This window comes from Anabrus simplex, chromosome 3 (genome assembly GCF_040414725.1).
Source record: "Anabrus simplex isolate iqAnaSimp1 chromosome 3, ASM4041472v1, whole genome shotgun sequence".
Taxonomy (NCBI): Eukaryota; Metazoa; Arthropoda; class Insecta; order Orthoptera; family Tettigoniidae; genus Anabrus; species Anabrus simplex.
In genome coordinates this window covers 196904185-196926724 of record NC_090267.1, presented here as the reverse complement: position 1 = coordinate 196926724, position 22540 = coordinate 196904185, and the positions used below count along the sequence as shown (strand labels likewise).

The following is a 22540-nucleotide window of genomic DNA, read 5'->3' as shown; positions in this document are numbered from 1 at the left end:
GGTGATGCTGGTGATTCTTGTTTGAAGAAGAAGTACAGCGAGTCAACCATACTCTCTCAAATCTAATCAGGAGGAAAAATGGAAGAGCTTCCATCCTTCCAGAAATGAGCGATCGTAAAAAGAAAGGAAATGGTCACAAAAGGGGTGAGACTGAATGACACTATAGACCTCGCAATACCATACGAATAGGAAAGAACACGAGCTGAGCAAGGGATTGGGGACCCGAAAATAAAGAGACTGGCACAAATAAGTGGAGAAAGAAGAAAGTTCTCATTTCGGCATTGGATACAACCGATCAGGTTTGCATATTCAACAATTGATCATCGGTACGTACAAAACAGCTCTGCGTATAATCAGCCCATTGCGAGGACTCAGGGTCGTTGTTTCTCCAACATAACCATGGCTTCAAGTGTGTGGTACTTTGGCGGTCGACGTCGTCATTTTAGAAAAATGATATACGGTAGCTAAATTACAGCTTGATATCTAGAGTTATACAATTACAGGATTGTTGTATCCTGCTCGCATGTATTTGTATTGACTTGATTTTTTTAAGTGAACGTCAAGTGAAGGTTTAGGATTGGCAAGGTATGTTGCTGTAGTCTTAACTAAAGAACATACCCAGTATTTATGTGATGTGAAGGTGGTGATCCACGTGAAAACATCCACAGAACTGCTACCAGTGAGGCCCGAACGCAACTTCACGACCCATAGAACGTATGACTATATCCTATAATCACAATATTTTCTTAACAGTACATGTTATACACTGACTGACAGAGCAAATGCAACACCAAGAAGGAGTGGTTCGAAAGGGATGAAAGTTGGGGAAAAAACAGAGACGGCACGGACGAATAATTGATGTTTATTTCAAACCGATATGCAGGTTACACAATGCGCACGGCATCGACTCAGTAGGATGTAGGACCACAGCGAGCGGCGATGCACGCAGAAACACGTCGAGGTACAGAGTCAATAAGAGTGCGGATGGTGTCCTGAGGGATGGTTCTCCATTCTCTGTCAACCATTTGCCCCAGTTGGTCATCCGTACGAGGCTGGGGCAGAGTTTGCAAACGGCGTCCAATGAGATCCCACACGTGTTCGATAGGTGAGAGATCCGGAGAGTACGCTGGCCACGGAAGCATCTATACACCTCCTAGAGCCTGTTGGGAGATGCGAGCAGTGTGTGGGCGGGCATTATCCTGCTGAAACAGAGCATTGGGCAGCCCCTGAAGGTACGGGAGTGCCACCGGCCGCAGCACATGCTGCACGTAGCGGTGGGCATTTAACGTGCCTTGAATACGCACTAGAGGTGACGTGGAATCATACGCAATAGCGCCCCAAACCATGATGCCGCGTTGTCTAGCGGATTACTGCCGGATTTGACCTTTCTCCACGCCGACGCCACACTCGTCTGCGGTGACTATCACTGACAGAACAGAAGCGTGACTCATCGGAGAACACGACGTTCCGCCATTCCCTCATCCAAGTCGCTCTAGCCCGGCACCATGCCAGGCGTGCACGTCTATGCTGTGGAGTCAATTGTAGTCTTCTGAGCGGACGCCGGGAGTGCAGGCCTCCTTCAACCAATCGACGGGAAATTGTTCTGGTCGATATTGAAACAGCCAGGGTGTCTTGCACATGCTGAAGAATGGCGGTTGACGTGGCGTGCGGGGCTGCCACCGCTTGGCGGCGGATGCGCCGATCCTCGCGTGCTGACGTCACTCGGGCTGCGCCTGGACCCCTCGCACGTGCCACATGTCCCTGCGCCAACCATCTTCGCCACAGGTGCTGCACCGTGGACACATCCCTATGGGTATCGGCTGCGATTTGACGAAGCGACCAACCTGCCCTTCTCAGCCCGATCACCATACCCCTCGTAACGTCGTCTGTCTGCTGGAAATGCCTCCGTTGACGGCGGCCTGGCATTCTTAGCTATACACGTGTCCTGTGGCACACGACAACACGTTCTACAATGACTGTCGGCTGAGAAATCACGGTACGAAGTGGGCCATTCGCCAACGCCGTGTCCCATTTATCGTTCGCTACGTGCGCAGCACAGCGGCGCATTTCACATCATGAGCATACCTCAGTGACGTCAGTCTACCCTGCAATTGGCATAAAGTTCTGACCACTCCTTCTTGGTGTTGCATTTGCTCTGTCAGTCAGTGTATATAGGCCAGTCATCATGAAATTTACGTAAGTATTAGTAAGTAATTATTTCACACCTTCAACGAAAAATTATGTATCAGTTCCTGTAACGTTCGGAAGATTAGTTCACAATTAGTTAACAGTTCAGTGTTATGAACTAATTTCGAAGTCTTATTTCGGCTACCTGCAATTCTGTGAAGAAATCCTTCAGAAAATGGGCCCTTTCCTGTCACATATCAGCAATAGGTTCGGTTGTCTGTAATGGTTTGGCCGGTAGAAGGTGAGGAACTGTTCCTTCCAATACAGCTGCTTAATAATATAATACCGTAATCGTCAGACTACCGTGACCCGGCACATCTTATGTAACATTATTCTTTACAACTTTGACCTAAACAGTGATATTATCATTAACACGCCTCCGATTTCACAGTTAATTCATAATTGTATATAATTATTCTCCTACCTGTTAGATTATTCAAGATGTGTTATTTATTGCAGGTAGACGGTAAGGACGGCGCCTCAGCGTCCAGAAACCTGTTCGGCTTGTTCGGGAACAGACCTCCAGTGAGTCATGATCCGATCCGAACATGTACTTGCAGTAAGTATGGCGTATAAACCTAACCATTTTAGTATAAATAGATATTAAAGTTTACTAAATCCCTCTATGGAAATATTAAATAATGTCTGTCTTCCGAAACGACATAAATCACTGGGAAGAATTTCATGAAATTTTGCACGTATATTCACAGAGGGATCTGTCATTTGACTAACTAGTTTTCATATCTAAGTATAGACCTAAATATATATTTGCGAAATTATTTGTGAAAAGTCACCTAATAGATTATTCCCACACCAGGTAATATGGCTGCGTGAGCATAGCATTGATATGAAGACGATAGCCAGCTTTTTTGCCGACCTGTATAGAGGTTTCCTATACCAAATATATACATTAGAATTTTTTTTCCTAATTGACCTCAGATTTCTAACAAAGCACGTACATGAGTATGACCCGAACTTGGTAGGTTCGATCCTGGCTCAGTCCGGTGGTATTTGAAGGTGCTCAAATACGTCAGCCCCGTGTCGGTAGATTTACTGGCACGTAAAAGAACTCCTGTGGGACTAAATTCCGGCACCTCGGCGTCTCCAGAAACCGTAAAAGGGTAGTTAGTGGGACGTAAAACAAATAACATTAAAACAGTTACTTATATACTTATCAGATGACTACACTGTATCATGTAGATATCTCTCTATTCTGTAAAAAAAACTAACAAGTTAATAATTTCCACTTTTCCACCACTAACAATGATTATTCTTACATTAAAAGATCATTAATCTATTTAAATCGGTACATGTTTCGTTTTCATTTGAAAACATCTTCAGTCGTGTTCATAGTTCAAGATTAAAATACACAGAAAGTACAAGTTTCATACATACATAAAATTATCAACACGTTGCTAAGAACATCTTGCCCTCATCGTGGGAAAGCCTTATAAGGCTAGGAGTCTTTGAGTCTTGGAGCATGTGACATATCTTGTTCATAAACGCACGTTACACGTGAAATCCTCTTGATCTTTTGTCTTAAAATGTATCTTAATAATCTTCTGCAGAATGAAGAATTACAACTATATACAATTATTCAGGAAAAGAGCGTTCAGCAGGTCACTTGCTGTAAGTGGAAAGGGAACATTTCTTAATTCGGACGAAATGGACCAATTGTGTTTGATTTAAAAGAGCAACTCCATGTGCAGTTGTTGTATTCAAATCCCGTGTCACCTGCCACAGCTGACTCACACCTGATTGCCTGCTATACTCGCAGCTGCCTTCCTTTTAGTAATACATGTACCGTTTGTAAATACATTAATGTTCTTTATGTAAGAATAATCAGATTATGAAAATGGTGGAAAGGTGGAATATTTTAACTTGTTAGTTGAGTTTTTTACGTACTAAATTTCCACCACGGACCAATATGAATGTGATATCTATTCATTCATGAATAACGTCAACTGTCTGAATGGTGGGCCCTGAACTAAGCACAGTGTGTTTCTTAATATTATTTAACTAAAAATAGTCCGGCTCCATGGCTAAATGGTTAGCGTGCTGGCCTTTGGTCACAGGGGGTCCCGGGTTCGATTCCCGGTAGGGTCGGGAATTTTAACCATCATTGGTTAATTTCGCTGGCACGGGGGCTGGGTGTATGAGTCGTCTTCATTATAATTCCATCCTCATCACGACGCGCAGGTCGCCTACGGGAGTCAAATCGAAAGACCTGCACCTGGCAAGCCGAATATGTCCCCGGACACTCCCGGCACTAAAAGCCATACGCCATTTCATTTCATTTCAACTAAAAATAAAGGAATTCAACGTGGTATGCAATAAAATCTCGTTTTTAAAAACCAGGAATTACGGTCGAGAGTCGTCGTGCTGATCACGCGTCAGCCCGTGATCTGCAGACCTTCGGATTGTGCAGCTGTCACTTGGCAGCCTCATGCCTGTCAGGCCTGTAGCACCATGGAGTTTGTTTTGGTTTTTATGCAATAAAATATTGTGCGTTACAGGGTGAAAGTGTCTCACGTATTCGGCCTGGCCGTCTCAAGTCGCAAGTAAAACCTCACTTTCAATGCTTTATAACTAAGAACTATTATCATGCACGTTCTTGTTCTTGGGTGTAAAGACACTGATGCCATATGTTACGGGTTATAGGAATACTTGGAATGTCTTAAGTAATAAGTAATAAATTGTTGCCAGGCTGCGGAGTGCGGAACGAGGGCCGCATTGTGGGAGGCCAAGAAACTGACAGCAATGAATATCCATGGATGGCACGTCTCTCGTACTTCAACCGCTTCTACTGTGGCGGTATGCTCATCAATGATCGCTACGTGCTCACCGCTGCGCACTGTGTCAAAGGGTGAGTATTCAGACATGACAGTTGTGAAGATCAGTCAGAAATCACAGATACTTTTAGGATGGCTGTAAATTTATGCCTCCTGGGTTACGGAAATATCTCGCTTTCTTCCAGCTTCCACATTATTTTCAATGCCTAAAATTCTTCATACGAAAAATGTTACTTTTTGTATTAAACTTTCGTTATCTCTCTCTCTCTCTCTCTCTCTCTCTCTATATATATATATATATATATATATATATATATATATATATATATATTCGTTTACGGCCATTAGAGACCACGTTAGATAACAATTACATGTTAAAAGAGTTTACTAAAAACAGCTTTGGCCAATGCGTACTTTCGTTCTACTGGACCGATCTGCTTCATTTTTATTTTATTCCTTCCAGAATTACCTCCTGGTGAATCATGAGACATTGATAGGTCTCTTAAGTACAGCCAACTTCGAGTAATCATAAAAGCAAATCATTAAATGATCACTCCAATAATTGCAGGCGAAGGCTTACCCTAACCCGCAATACATTCTGTACTTAGCAGGTTGCTAAGCGACTATATTCTAATATATTATTTTCATCCTTACTAATGTCATTACCGGGCGAGTTGGGCGTGCGGTTAGGAGCGCACAGCTGTGAGCTTGCATCCGGGAGATAGTGGGTTCGAACCCCACTGTCGGCAGCCCTGAAGATGGGTTTCCGTAGTTTCCCATTTTCACACCAGGCAAATGCTGGGGCTGTACCTTAATTAAGGCCATGGCCGCTTCCTTCCCATTCGTAGGCCTCTCCTCTCCCATCATCGACAAAAGACCTATGTATGCCGGCGCGACGTAAAGCAGCTAGCAAAAAAAAAAAAAAAAAAAAAAAAAAGAAAAGAAAAGAAAGAAAGAAAGTAATGTCATTGCATGCTGCAATGTTTGATTACTACCTGTCAAGCCAGAGAGTATACACTTCCTCTGATCACGGGAGAATACTATTCCCTGCTAGATACTCTTTGATTCTCTAACCTTTCCCAGCTTCCAAATATATTCAACAGTTGGCAGAGCATTCCTAATAACTTACATGCTGCTATAAGAAAATTGTCTACGTACAAACAGACCCCATTATTATCTGGGAACACCTATCGAAATATAACTTAGCTACACTAAAAAGAGTGAAGGCGATGCATCTTAAAAACGTTCTCTATCTGGCAAAAAACGCCCCTTCGAGACTAACCTATGAGCTCACAAGACATCTATTCCATATAGATGAACTGCGATTAAAAATACCATTGCCTTCTACGACACAATAGCATGCTTTAGATCAAGAACTGCAGGGAAAAAAGCAAATATATGGCAAATATTTTTGCCGAACGGACGGCATGATGACGTCAGAGTGGATGAATTCTGACTACGAACTGCGGCATACCATAACACGCTTCTTATTAAATGTTCATAAAAGCGTAGCAAAAGAATATGACTACGACAAGAATATGAAGACGAGTTATCTGACCTATTTATAACGACTGCTACGGAATAGCACGGGTCCTCTAGTTATTATTAGCGTTTGTAAGTCAGATGAATTTACTTCCTACTAACAAATGCCTGGATTAAATTTCTAACCTCTCCGCAGTGCTCATATGGAGTGAGTGCATATGACGCTGTTGATGGTGATTATTCCTTCGGATGGGGACGTTAAGCCTTGGTGCTTTCCGACAGAGTAGGCTATGTGCCGGCACTGCGTTTCACCATCTCCCATACTACCATCACATATCACGTCATTAATTTAAGTTCATCTCAACTCCTCCGATGAGGCTGACATCAGGAAGGACACCCGGTCATAAAAACTCGCCACGGCAGATTCATCTCACCTCATACCCGACTCCGTAGAGAAAGGGGACAAGGGTTGGACAAACATAAATCTCTTTAACAAATATCTTTTCTCCATAATAGCCCCCTTCTTCAGTAGTTTATATTTTGAGAGAAGTGTTTGTGTGTGTAAATCCTAACACCCTATTTGAATCTGGCATTACCGAGCAAGTTGGCCGTGCGGTTAGGGGCACGCAGCTGTGAGCTTGCATCCGGGAGGTAGTGAGTTCCAGCCCCACTGTCCGCAGCCCTGAACATGGTTGCCCGTGGGTTCCTGTTTTCAAACCAGGCAAATGCTGGGGATGTACCTTAATTAATGTCACGGCCATTTCCTTCCCACTCTTAGGCCATTCCTATCCCATCGTCGCTATAAGACCTATCTGTCTCGGTGCGACGTAAAAAAAAAAAAAAAACTAGCATTTCATTTTGATACATTTTAAAGTAATCTAAGTTTATTTCCTCAGCTTATCGTAGCTTTCTGGGATATATGGAGCCACTCAGGCTCATTTTGGTTTTGGCCGGGGCTTTAAGGTCGAACACCATGTGATTTTGAAATAAATATATCTTAGAGCGTGAGGTCATCAGAAAATTTGAGTAACGAAATGGTGTCATGTACTGTAACAATGTGTGACGGAAGCGTAACCTAGCAACCTTGCAGGCTGTGATTCTTCTTCTTCTTCTTCCTCTTCTTCTTCTTGGGTTAGGGCCTACTAGGGATCACGTTCCAATTTCAATTGTTCATCCTTTGCTGTTTTTTCTTCCTTTTCTCCCAATATTCCTTCATTGTTACAGTATGTTTCTTTTTTCTTTCTTCAGACCACTTTGTACAGCGTTTCCTTGCCCTCCTCCCTTGGAATCTTTCCATCTTTAAAACTTTCTTCCTGAAAATTTCTCTTTCGTTCTTCTTCTCTGATGTTTTTTCTTTCCAAGTCTTGTTTGATCTCTTGAATCGAGGTAACTGTTGACTGTTTTATCCAAAGATACGCGAAGATGTTTTTGGTTAGTCTACTGTTATATGTATATATTTTCTATGCTCTGATAAATTTCGTTATTACTTCTTAATTTCCAAATTTCTGTCGTTTTTAGAGGGCCAGATATTTTTCTTATAATTCTTCTTTCTAGTACTTCCAATATTTCAAGTTTATATTCGAGTACTAAGCATTCGCTGGCATATAAGCATTCTGGTTTCACAACTGTGTTGTAGTGCTTTTATTTTAAGATTTTTAGATAAACATTTTTTTGTTGTATGTATTTTTTGTTATACCATATGCTCCTTTCATTTTGTGTATTCTTGTTTCTATAGCATATTTTTCCAAACCATTTTCTTGGATTATTATTATTACTGTTATTATTGTTATTATTATTACTCTCGAGTCGAAAACATATAAATCTACAGTTAATGTACAAGTCAGTTTGTAGTACAGAGTGTGTCAGAACTACACCGACAAAAAGTTCAGGGAAGCTCTTCGTTTTATGTTAAGAACGATGGTGCAATTGGATTGGCAGATAAATTTTACCTCTTCCAGAAAATGAGGTTACTTTGTCACTCCCAGACGCGCGATTCAAATTCACGAACTCGCCATATTTACTATGCCAGAGCACAAGCCACTGCCATACTTCAGGGAGGTGAAGGGGAGCTAGGGGCAGTGGGGTGTATGATGGAGACAGAGATAATGCTCCGCGCGTATGTAAAAGTTTCCTCGTTTTATTCGCACAGGATTGTGCTTGTCTCTTACAGGCGATATCCACAGTTCGTTTATTAAACAGCCGTAACTGCACACGCAGAACGAGACACATTTGTCAGTCAAGGAATGCACCATATAGTTTCTCCCCTCGTCTGTTGGTCGCAGTAACGTTCTTCATTATTTAACATGCTCGAAGATGCATCGTTGCCGCCCCACAATTGTCACGATTGTGTATTCCATCGTTCGCAACATTGTAAATGGAGTTAAATACTGAACGAAGGAAACAATACGCCCTATGGATTGATTACAGTAGATGTTCAATATGACCCCACTCCTCCTACTTCGATGCACAGTTCACAACAGTGTAGTGGTGACCTTTGGACTCTGTTCAGAATGTGTAGTGTGTCATGAACGACCTGGAAAGCTGCTAAATTCTTATCTTTCTACGGCGTTCGCATAGTAGTCAATTTATGCAGAACAAACTGTACACGCCCCTACTAGGGATGGGAAGCGACTATGCGAAATGAACGAGAAACTTGTCCATTCGCACCGAGCGTTTCCTCACTTCCCACTTCCCCTCCCTTCCCTTCCTTCCTCTGACTCGCAGCAGCAGGCAGCAGCTGGCTCTCTGGCATACAAAATATGGCAAGTTCGTCAATTTGAATCGCGCGTCTGGGAGTGACGAAGTAATCTCATTTTCTCGAAAACACAACTTTTCTCCTCCAATCCGATTGCACCATTGTTCTTAAAATAACACGAAGAATATCACTGATTTATTTTTTGTCGGTATAATTGTGATACGCCCTGTACACAAAACATAGCATGTGAGATCTTCATATTACACATGCCCAGTATTTTGCAATGTCCAGCGCACTCGGGTGGCTTGTAGCAGATCATTCTCCATGCAAGATGCTAGGCACAGACGGCACTGAAGCATGTTGCTAGTAGTTTTTCCTTCTCCACATTCACACCTTGTATCACTTGCACTGAACCCCATTTCTTCAAGTTATCCCTTGATCTTCCCACTCCTGATCGTAGCTTGTCCAGGGACTTCAACACCAGCCAGCTTTCATTACGTCCAGGTGGTAACTGCTCAGCTGTAATAATAATAATAATAATAATAATAATAATAATAATAATAATAATAATAATAATAATAATACTCGTATGACCTCAGCTACCGTGTGCAGACATTTCAATTTGACGCCATCTGGCTGTCTGCTCGTCAATTTCGACGTTCCATTTTACTCTAGGCCCACTAGATGGCAGACCGAGTAAACCGAAAGTCTCTTGGGCGTCTATGGCTGAGATTTAATGAATTTTGTCGGGTAAATACCAAATGTGTGACCGAAGATCTTTTACATGCCGACATCGTACAACATGGAGTGTCGGATGGACTTTTTTTCTGCCCTTCAAAAGTCCAAATACCTTTGCCAGGTTTGAACCCGTTATCTTGGGATCCGGAGGCCGACACTCTACCACTGATCCACAGAGACAACTGTGATGTGAAGTATGGATGGATGTATGGCCAGACAATGTTACCTAGCAACCGTGTAGGCTATCAGGCAGTCATCTGAAATTATCAACTGTTAAAGGTTGACCATGACCGAGAGACATTTATGACATTTATGACCATATGATTTTACCAAGAGCCTCCGTGGCTTAGGTGGCAGCGCACCGGCCTCTCGCTGCTGGGTTCCGTGCTTCAAATCCCGGTCACTCTATGCTGGACAAAGCGGAATAGGAACAGGTTATTCTGGGGATACTCCGACTTTCCCTGTCCTCCTTCATTCCAGCAACACACTTCAATATCATTTCATTTGTCTTTCATTATCATTGCTCCAGAGAGGTGCGACAGGCTTCGGCAGCCGTCACAATTCTTATCCTCGCCGCTAGATGGAGGCTTCATTCATTCCATTACTGATCCGGTCGAATGACTGGAAACAGATGGTGGATTTTCATGACCATATGATTTGCCCACAGAGAAATTTGACACTATTTTTGAGATGAAATCTCAACCCAGGCATATCGAACGGGATTTGCACCTCAGCCTTCTACAGCTGCCTCTGTGGATCTGTGGTAGAGTGTCGACCTCCGGATCCCAAGATAGCCGGTTCAAACCCGGCAGAGGTAGTCGGATTTTTGAAGCGCAGAAAAAAAAAAGTCCATTCGACTCTCCATGTTGTACGATGTCGGCATGTAAAAGATCTCCGGTGACACATTTGGTGTTTACCCGACAAAATTCATTAAATCTCACCCATAGACGCCCAAGAGAGTTTCGGTTTACTCGGTCTGCCATCTAGCGGGCCTAGAGTAAAACGGAATGTCGAAATTGACGAGCAGACAGCCAGATGGCGTCAAATTGAAATGTCTGCACACGGTAGCTGAGGCCATACGGTTATTATTATTATTATTATTATTATTATTATTATTATTATTATTATTATTATTATTATTATTATAATTATTATTACCTCAGCCTCCTGGATGGCAAGCAAGCATCTACACCACTGAACTAATCATGCGCCTTTCCCTATTAAGATAACTGAGGAATTTTCGTCAATGAATTACATTTTTCCTTTCAGATAATCTGATCATTATGAGAATGGTTAAATAGCGTATACGCTGGAGTGCATTATTTTAGTTCCTAACAAGCTGCACTCGTCTGGAAACAAATTGGAACACGTTTTAATTCATTTTCATATAAAGTAAAAGTTAATTCTTAGTAGCACAATATGAATGGAATATATTTTCTCAGCCTTGAACTTGGCCTATTTTCTCTCCCTTGTGCGCGTAACAGTGAAGTTTGAATATAAAAATATAGGTTACACAAATTTTCTATCGTTGTCATCCAATTGTAATTTCCCAGTGAAACACTATTCTCAGATCCAAGCAGTTCAATGACTTGATCCTCAAGGTAACACATATTCTAATAAGGTGTTCGCCTTGTTGCAGCTTCATGTGGTTCATGATCAAGGTCACGTTCGGAGAACATGACCGCTGTAACCAGACCACAAAGCCAGAGTCTCGATTCGTAATCCGAGCCATCGCAGGTGACTTCAGCTTCATGAATTTTGATCATGACATCGCTCTGCTGCGACTCAACGATCGTGTGCCAATCACTGAGAATATCCGTCCTGTGTGTCTACCTGCCAACACCCGTGAGTATGTTCATTCCCTTTCACACTCATTACACGAGATCTTTTCCTTATATTGCTCTTGCTAGCTCATGGTCGCTTAAAAATCAAGTTATACGGTATAAAATTTGGATTTACTATAAATTCATGTTTAACGTTGAAAGATCACAAACGTGAAGTAGACACATCGGAAGGAAACTATCTAGATAAATGATATTGCTCGCTGGGAGCGACTACACTGTATTTCTAGAAGATGGGATGCATTATTATTATTATTATTATTATTATTATTATTATTATTATTATTATTATTACCTGAACTGCCACTGATTCACACGGGTGGCCTCACATATTAAATATCTTCGTATATAACCCATTTTTAATTCATATTTCAAGATTCCAATGTTGTTTCAAGGACTGAACCCTTTTTATAGCTTTTTTAACAACCTGGGTAGTGAAGTGTGATTTTTTGTAGTATATGTCACAGTCACGGAGAGGTTTTTGTACTTGTTTTTTAATAGTTGTTTACACATAACCTCTGTTGCTATATTCGTAGTTACGTCCAAAGATCATCCCTAACCTCTTGTTGTAGCCGGGCTGAGTGGCGCAGACGGTTGAGGCGCTGGTCTTCTGACTCCAACTTGGCAGGTTTGATCCTGGCTCAGTCCGGTGGTATTTGAAGGTGCTCAAATACGTCAGTCTCGTGTCGGTAGATTTACTGGCACGTAAAAGAACTCCTGCGGGACTAGATTCCGGCCCCTCGGCGTCTCCGAAGACCGTAAAAGTAGTTAGTGGGACGTAAAGCATGTAACATTAACTAACCTCTTGTTCGAAACTTTTCTTACCTGACTAGCAACTCAACTAGATGATTTTTATAAGAATTTACATATTCGTTGAAGTGTATTGGTTTTTCAAGTTAATGGCTACTGTGAACATTTTTTTTATATACTACTGTAGCTGATGAAACATATTTTAACCACGAAAATAAATGTCGGCATTCCAGTTTCCATAATACTCATTTAAACGAATGCATAACCTCTTTCCCACAACGTTAAAATACATCCAGTAAACTCAATACTTCATGCCCGATATGTGGACGCCATTTTTGGTCCGTTAACACACAAAATTCTTGTACTTCCCTTATATAATTGTGATTTAGCTGCATTAGGTAACTGTAGCACAGACCGAATGATCGCCGATATATGTGGTCCCCTGTACCAAATGTCAATGGTCTCCTCAGAGGGCAGATGAGCGGGGCACCCTCTTGTCCTTCGGGTGGGAAACTACCCCTAAAGACGGAAGAGCGACGAGATGGCCTACGACATAGGATGCAGAACACAAGGGGTAACCACTGCATTAAAAATCCATAGGATATCTCAAGAATAAACATGATATCTTCCCAAGTTAAATTAGTATCCGGAGGTAAAATAATTCCGGATCTCCGGATGTGATGAAGTATGAAGATTCAAAGAAATAATCAAGCTTTTAGAATACGAACATGCAATGTTCGATCGCTTAAAAGGACTGGAAAATTGGAAAATGTGAAGAAAGAAACGGATAGGCTGGAGACTGACGTACTAGAACTAAGTGAAGTGAGATGGCCAACTACTGGAGATTTCTGGAATGGGGCAACAGAATTATTTATTCGGAGGATGTAAAAGGAACGGGAAGTGTTGCTATCGTATTAAAACGAAAACTAGCATATCATGTCCAAAGCATATGGGGATTTAACGAAAAATTATCATGATCACACTATAGACAGAGCGTAAGGATACAGTATTAACCAAGACGTACATGCCCACACATGGACACTCTGGTTATGAAGTAGAAGATATATATATAAACAGATGGAGAAAGTATTAATGGAAATTAAATATGATGATAACCTAATCATCATCGGGGCTGGATTGCTGTAGCAGGTGAGGGTAGAGTTGGCAACTGTGCGGGAAAGTGTGGTCTAGGAAACAGGAATAAAAGAGGTGACAGGCTAAATGAATTCTGTAAAATTCATGTGTTGGTGATAGCAAATATATGCACTGAACAACCAAAAGGAGAAGGTACACTTGGACGATGTCAGGTAGTGGTGACAGATACCAGACAAATTATATCATGATTAAGACCGCTATCGTAACTAAGCTAAATCATGTGAGAGCTATCCAGGTGGAGATGTGGACAAGGATCACAATTTGACATTAATGAAAAGCCAACTTCGTTCTAGAAGAAAGGTTATAAAACAACCATGAAAAAATGGAACATCAGTAGTGTAAAAAGCGACAATCAAGCTTTAAATGAGTTCAGAAAACTGATGAAAGAAACTGACTTCAAGAAGATGTCCGGAAGTAATGTACGGGAGAAATAGAACCATACAAAAAACGATGTAACTTAAATGGCTGATGCATGTTTTGGAAGACTGGAAAAGGCAGTGTAAAAAATTTGTATTACTGGAGATATAGTGGATTTAATGGAAGAACGTAGGAAATGCAAAGCGAGAGGAAACCAGGATGAATATGCAAGACTGCGGAACAATATAAACAGAGAAGTAAGGAGAGTAAGAGAAGAACGGTCCGAAAAGAAGTTCAAAGACATAGACGAATATATAATGAAAGGTAACAGTGAGAGAGAGTACGCCGAGAAACGAAAACAATTTGGAGCAAGAAAGAAAGTGTTGGAACATCATACGGAGTAAGAATGGCGAAGCTCTAACTGAAGAAAATGAAGGGAGGAGTACACAGAAGAACTCTAGCAAGACATTATTGATGCAGATGTCCTGGAAAGCGATGGCTAAGTAGAAGTTGATGAGCTTGGACCACAAATACTCAGAAAAGAATTTGATGTGGCACTCAAGAGATTAAAACACAGAAAGGCTTCAGGACCAGATGAAATCCCTGCAGAGATCTTACAGGCCCAAGGAGACGAAGTCAAATATAATCTATACCAGCTAATAAATGAAATGAAATTAGCTAAACTAGCCATACTCACGTCCCAAAAGCACATAGAGCACAGATGTGTGAAGATCATAGAACGATGAGCCTCCTCTCCCATGACTCTAAAATCATAACTCGAAATAGCTATAACCGGATAGAGAGGAAGATATATATGATAATATTTCAGAAGAACAGTTTGGAATTAGGAAGCGAAGAGGCACACGCTAAACCATTCTTAAGAGTCGTTATCTCTAGAAATAGGCATAGAAATAAGAGTTCATTGATATAGAGAAAGCCTTTGATAACATAAAAAGGGAATGTGCTGTTTGATACCCTAAGAAAGCTGAAAATAGATTACAGGGACAGAAAAGTACTCTACCACCTTTATAAATACTAGACAGCATTGATAGGCAAACAAAGAGTACAAGATAAAATTGGAAAGGGCGTAAGACAAGGATGTGTATATCACCATTATTATTTAACTACACTGACTGACAGAGCAAATGCAACACCAAGAAGGAGTGGTTCGAAAGGGATGAAAGTTGGGGGAGAAACAGAGACGGCACGGACGAATAATTGATGTTTATTTCAAACCGATATGCAGGTTACACAATGCGCACGGCATCGACTCAGTAGGATGTAGGACCACCGCGAGCGGCGATGCACGCAGAAACACGTCGAGGTACAGAGTCAATAAGAGTGCGGATGGTGTCCTGAGGGATGGTTCTCCATTCTCTGTCAACCATTTGCCACAGTTGGTCGTCCGTACGAGGCTGGGGCAGAGTTTGCAAACGGCGTCCAATGAGATCCCACACGTGTTCGATTGATGAGAGATCCGGAGAGTACGCTGGCCACGGAAGCATCTGTACACCTCCTAGAGCCTGTTGGGAGATGCGAGCAGTGTGTGGGCGGGCATTATCCTGCTGAAACAGAGCATTGGGCAGCCCCTGAAAGTACGGGAGTGCCACCGGCCGCAGCACATGCTGCACGTAGCGGTGGGCATTTAACGTGCCTTGAATACGCACTAGAGGTGACGTGGAATCATACGCAATAGCGCCCCAAACCATGATGCCGCGTTGTCTAGCGGTAGGGCGCTCCACAGTTACGGCCGGATTTGACCTTTCTCCACGCCGACGCCACACGCGTCTGCGGTGACTATCACTGACAGAACAGAAGCGTGACTCATCGGAGAACACGACGTTCCGCCATTCCCTCATCCAAGTCGCTCTAGCCCGGCACCATGCCAGGCGTGCACGTCTATGCTGTGGAGTCAATGGTAGTCTTCTGAGCGGACGCCGGGAGTGCAGGCCTCCTTCAACCAATCGACGGGAAATTGTTCTGGTCGATATTGGAACAGCCAGGGTGTCTTGCACATGCTGAAGAATGGCAGTTGACGTGGCGTGCGGGGCTGCCACCGCTTGGCGGCGGATGCGCCGATCCTCGCGTGCTGACGTCACTCGGGCTGCGCCTGGACCCCTCGCACGTGCCACATGTCCCTGCGCCAACCATCTTCGCCACAGGCGCTGCACCGTGGACACATCCCTATGGGTATCGGCTGCGATTTGACGAAGTGACCAACCTGCCCTTCTCAGCCCGATCACCATACCCCTCGTAAAGTCGTCTGTCTGCTGGAAATGCCTCCGTTGACGGCGGCCTGTCATTCTTAGCTATACACGTGTCCTGTGGCACACGACAACACGTTCTACAATGACTGTCGGCTGAGAAATCACGGTACGAAGTGGGCCATTCGCCAACGCCGTGTCCCATTTATCGTTCGCTACGTGCGCAGCACAGCGGCGCATTTCACATCATGAGCATACCTCAGTGACGTCAGTCTACCCTGCAATTTTCATAAAGTTCTGACCACTCCTTCTTGGTGTTGCATTTGCTCTGTCAGTCAGTGTATATAGAAGAAGCCAAAGAGACTTTTTTCTACCAAGAATCATGGTATGCATTACATGTTAATGGCAAACTGTAGAGTACCATACGATTTGCAGATGATATAGCATACCTGAAAATGGAAATGATATTGAAAAGGCACTAAATCGTATGATCCAATTGCTAAAAGAGAGGTGCGGCGTGAGAATAAACAAAATGAAGACCAAGATGATGGCCTGTATAAGGGATAATTACCAAATTGGCAATGTGCTAATGGGTGGAGAAAAATTAGATGAAGTAAAGAAATTCAGATATCTAGAAAGTCTGATAACATCTGACAGAAAATGTACAAGAGAAGTAAACGCCCGGATTGCACAGGTGAAGGGAACTTTCTCAAAAAAAGAGTCTCTACTTACATCTAAGACCATCTACGTGGAGGTACGAAAACACTTCGTGAAAAGATTTGTATGGAGTGTTGTAAGCTATGGCTCAAAACACGGACCCTGTGAAAAGCGGAAGTGATGAAACTCAGGGCCTTTGAGATGAGGTGCTGTCGTCGACTATTAAGAATACCTTGTATTGATAGAGTCAAAACAAAAATGTTCTCAAAAGAACAAATGGGACATGTACATTGGTTGAAACCTTGAACAAAAGAAGAAACAGCTTCGTTTGCCACTTGCTACGTCATTCTAACTGGTGCACCAACCTGCTTGAAGGGAAAATGTAAGGTAGAAGGACCAAAGGGAGACCTAGAGTGCAATTTATTGACAATATTAAAGGCAAGTACACCTATTGCCACCTGAAGCTGCTGGCCAAAGGACGGAAACTCTTGGAAGACAAGCATGTTACCCACCAACCTTAGGGTTGAGGATATTAAGATACTAGGTTACGTGGCTCTCCATCTGGGGCCAACACAAACAAATTTTCTTTGGGAGCAACATATGACAGGGCCACGTACAGTTGACCATGAGAGAACCATTCAACGCAGAGGTCTATACTTGTAACGTTTAGAGATTGACTATTTGCTTTATTAATGAACATAATAAAACATGCTTTTACTGTAAATTTGAGCCTTTTAAACTGAAATGCCTCAGTGGGTATCATTGGTATTCTAGGGATAAAAACAGTTTTACTGGCTCCACACTGGCTTCACGTGCACTAAGTCGAAATTGTTTTAACGAGTTTCTTAGCAATCTGCGCCGTTACATACTTCTGGTGTGATAGGTCCCGAAGTAATATTATAGGGGAAACTTTCAAATCAGTTTGTGGAGAAGAGTTTCAGGAGTGGTAAAAAAAAATTAAAAATTCAGTTGGATAATGTATTGCCTGTTCTATATCCAGGAGAGTATTAACTGAATGGTAAATTTTAGACGGTGCATTAAACATAGATATTATCAAGTCATTTACTTCATTGACTTGCTCGTTAGTTGGAGACAGTGTGGCTCTCTCCTCAAACAAACTCGCGTCTTAAAAGAAATACATGAATGATCAGGGTAAAACTCTTCTATTAAGTTCTGTAGATTTGAGGACAAAACACATAGGTCACTGAAATCAATTTTCCATTTCTGACTGGTAATTCACCATTACCCATTTGAAGTAAAACATCAGCAAAGGCCCTACCATATTGGCTTTTAGTTCTAGTTTGGTTACATCTGGCCAAGGTAAGACCTCTTTAGTGATGCGTTGACTTTTTCGTCCCTTTTGCTACATGTGAAAATCTCCGGAAGATAACACAGTGCAACCACCCGTTAATGTGTTGTTGTTTAGCAAGTCTTGCGTTGTTCTATCTAACGCCTCTACAATGCTTTTATGTGACATGGAAGCTTCAACCTAAACAATCAACTTGCAATCTCGTATTCATTTAGCTGTGTTGCTTTGTTTTGGTCTGTTAAAAACGTCGGACGCGTCGTGAGGACAAATCATCTTTTGATGTAGCGTGTATAGTGCTACTACCTTCCAAGAGCGTAGCTGCAATGGCGGACGAAGCCACAACGAGAGCGATTTCCTTTTCTCTGGCCTTATTCTGGTGAGCAATAAATTAATTAAAATCGTTTTGCTCGTACCTCCTAGGGCATAAAGAAATTAAATTTTGCCTTTGTGGTCATTTCTGCATCATATACCGTTTTCTGGTCCAATTTTGAACGAATCTCATTTTCAACTGCTTGTAACAGACGGGAGTTATCACAGGACTTTTCTCATAAATTAGTCTCTGTTGGCATCCATACTTATGTTGTGGGATTGAGGTAATACAAAGCCTTTGATGTTTTCTTCCACAATTGTTTGTTCAAAAGGTGCTATTTCCACTTCAAATATTTTTTTTATTTTTAGAATTTCGTCCACACGCATTGCAAGAGTTGAATACTATCGAATGCCACGAGCAATCCAGATCAGTAAGATGAAATTCCTTAAATGTAGTACCATACCCGATCATGGGTAAGTTCCATGTGCCTTTTGTTAAACGTTTTCGTGCGTTTTTCCACAACCATCTCAGGGTGGAAATAGCACCTTTTGAACAGTTACTCCTCAAATATATTATATAACTTTATTTAACTCCAGCAAAGCTTCGTTAAAAATATCGTCATCGTAATTAATCTCATCTGAGGAACATTCCTGTCTCATGCGGTGCAATATGTCTTTAGCCGTACTTTCAGGATGATTTTGCTAAAGACTAAGGAAAAATGTCATCAAAATTGCAAATTAATTTCTAGATTGGTTGGGGTGTATTAAAAACACCAGCTTCAAATAACGTGTTTTCTTATTGAGAATCATCTTCTAGCGTCCGGCTCCATGGCTAAATGGTTAGCATGCTGGCCTTTGGTCACGGAGCTCCCGGGTCCGATTCCCGGCAGGATCGGGAATTTTAACCACAATTGGTTACTTCCCCTGGCACAGGGACTGGGTGTATGTGTAGTCTCCATCATCATTTCATCTTCATCACGCCTACGGGCGTCCAATCAAAAGACCTGCACCTGGCGAGCCGAAGTCCTTGGACACATGCCGGCACTAAAAGCCAAACGCCATTCCATTTCTTTTCATCTTCTAGCAGGCCCAGTGCTTTGCACGCTCCTTGAAAGATATCTTGAGTTATCCCTTGCACAGTTATTAGGCTTGCGAAAGACCTCGGACCTTTAACTATGTGGAGCAACATCCGTAGGTAAAATAATTCGCTGTTATTCGGGTAAACTACGTATACCCTCCCAAGAGCGTATGTTTTACTCCTTGGTTTCTTTCGATTGCAGTTCCTTGTTTTGTACGTTGGTATATTTAATAGTAGGATGGTTCCAAGTATACTGTAAAACCGAGGGATCTTGTCGTATGTCAAAGTTTCTGGAAATTCATCATTTTCATGTAATTTCAAAAAGGCAGTCAATGTGGTGTCACGTGCAATGTTCACACTGTCGTTGGCGTTATTTTCTGTTAAGAAATCTCTTTCACCATTTTCTAAATGAATTGCTAAATAAGTAACAGTTAATGACCGTTCCTGTATGTCAAACGAATAAATACGCCAAACTGCTCTGAATTTCAAATGTAACGACCTGACTGAAGCTGCTCCACTTCATTTTCCAGATTATAGGCTAAATGTAGCTTGATCACTGCTTTTCTTGATATATGTTTGACATAGTGTACTGAGCTACATAGTTCCACATTGATATGAACGTCAACCATTTTAGTAACATTTTTACCATTCAGAAGGCATATTCATTTTTCCATTTCAACGCTCAACAATATTGACAGACAATATTCATAGCACCTATCGAAACCATCGGATATTATTTTGTAATCTTTGGTAGAATTGTAATTCATAGCTGAAGATTCTAACCATAAATTATTAGAATTACGCGTTCTAACCATATTATGATATTGTTGTGCATGCCTGGTGCGATTTCTGAGCGTGCGCTGTTCTCTGTCAACAGATGTTTCTCCATATATTTTGGATCTTCATCACATCACGATCTTGAGATAATTTACCGTTTCGTTCCAAGGATGTTTCCCTATCCCTCCGCAAAGACTGGTTTGCCCTTTCAGTCTCTGAATGGTCTTCTCTTTCATAATAACTTTCATTATTTCGTAGTATGCAGAGTCTCTTATCATTTGTCGTGTTGTATCCTATATTAGCACGTCGTCGAGGCATGATGAAATCGCAAAGGAAACAAAACCAACGACTTATCACAATCTACCTATATTATTGCTCAGCTTAACCATGCGCTCTAAAGAGCCATAACTACAGTATACGCCTTACTTGAACTAAAGCGCGACTTTCATTCTCTAAACGGTGTTCTCTTTCATCATAACTTTAATTCCTATATTAGCATTAGCACAATTAAAAGGAAACAAAACTAACTACTTTATCACAATCCACATTATTGCTCAGTGCGACCATACGATTTGCTTGATTGTCATAAACCGTGACTTTCAGTCTTATAGGCAGCCCTTGCGGTCAATATAGGCAGCACCAGCGGAAGTATCCTAGGCAACGCCATGCAGAAAAAGCACATTTCCCATCTTGAAGATGGCTGACAGTAAAGGCAGGCTCTGTGACCTAGGCAACGCCGTGAATAAAAAGTAGAGTACACATGGTAGTGATGGCAAAACGCACAAAATGGGTGACAGGCAAAGATTGTAAGCAAATAAATACAACATATATCTGTTATACACATGAATGTTCCTCGATTGACACGCTGTCTGTTGGTGAAAACTTGAATAAAATCCGTTCGGTACTTTATGAAATTAGCGATTTCAAACAGACAGAGAAAACGGACCGACTTTACTTTATAATACGCATAGTTTATTATTATTAGTATTCAGTAATGTTATTGGTTTTACGCCCCACTAACTACTTTTGCGGTTTCCGGAGATACCGAGGTGCCAGAGTTTTGTCCTACACGAATTCTTTTCTGTGCCACTAAATCTTCCGACATGAGCCTGGCGTATTTGAGCAACTTCAAATACCACCGGATTGAGCCGGGATTGAACCTGCCAAATCGAACTCAGGAGGCGAGCGAACTACCACCTAAGCTACTCCCGGTATTCTTCTTCTGCTTCGTTTCGGCCGGCTGTAGACCACGTTATGTCAACCATTTGCACATTTGAGCTTTAATTCTTTCTCAGTATTCCCTCATTCACTTTCTGTGAGCCTCCTTTCCTTCAACAATCAACTTCTTGCCTGTTTTCAACTTCGACTTGTCTTGAAATCGCTGGTATGCTGGAACTTTCTTCTGGAGAGGAACACGTTCCTGAATGTCTTCATGTGTGATCCCTATTTCTTGAAGGTCTTTTTCAACTTCGATGAAGAGGGTCCCTTCGTTTTCTTGTTTACAAAGTAGGAAAAGATCCTCCTGGTCAATCTCTGCGAGCTGATACGTGTTACGTAGCCATAAAAATTAATCCTCCGTTTCCGAACGCTGTCCGTTATCCTTTCCACATTCAGGTACAGTTCACTGTTATGCCGTCACCTGTACTCACAATTCTTCTCTATTTCGTCCTAGGATCTTTCTTAGGATTTTTCTTTCTTTGATTTCTAACTTTTCAATTAGACCCTTTTTGTCCAACGTAAGGCATTCTGCTGCATACGAACGACTGAACAATAACGCCTAAGCTTCGCGTTGATGGATACTGATATTTTGTTGTAGATATTTCTAGTTGGTTGGTATGCGACTTCCATCTTGCTGATCCTAGATGTTAATTCTACTTTCTCAGAGTTGTTACGTACTATCCACTCACCTAAGTACATAAACTCTTCTGCTTGTTTGATTTTCCCCTGTTCTACGACTCTATAAGATGTGGTGGTGGTGATTACTGTTTTTTTGCTATTTGCTTTACGTCGCACCGACACAGATATATCTTATGGCGACGATAGGATAGGGCAGGCATAGGAAGTGGAAGGAAGCGGCCGTGGCCTTAATTAAGGTACAGCCCCGGTATTTGCCTGGTGTGAAAATGGGAAACCACGGAAAACCATCTTCAGGGCTGCCGACAGTGGGGCTCGAACCCACTATCTCCCGATTACTGGATACTGATTACTG

The 22540-nt window shown here is 42.0% G+C and overlaps 1 protein-coding gene across 1 annotated transcript in view; it reads left to right on the top strand.

The window, feature by feature from the left end:
• LOC136866735 (trypsin-1) overlaps positions 1 to 22540 on the top strand; it is a 97646-nt gene that overhangs the window by 62760 nt on the left and 12346 nt on the right. Inside the window, exons 2-4 of the mRNA XM_067143844.2 lie at positions 2647 to 2746; positions 4894 to 5053; positions 11534 to 11739. Coding sequence (XP_066999945.1) covers positions 2647 to 2746; positions 4894 to 5053; positions 11534 to 11739 — 466 coding nt within the window. The remainder of the gene's footprint in view (positions 1 to 2646; positions 2747 to 4893; positions 5054 to 11533; positions 11740 to 22540) is intronic.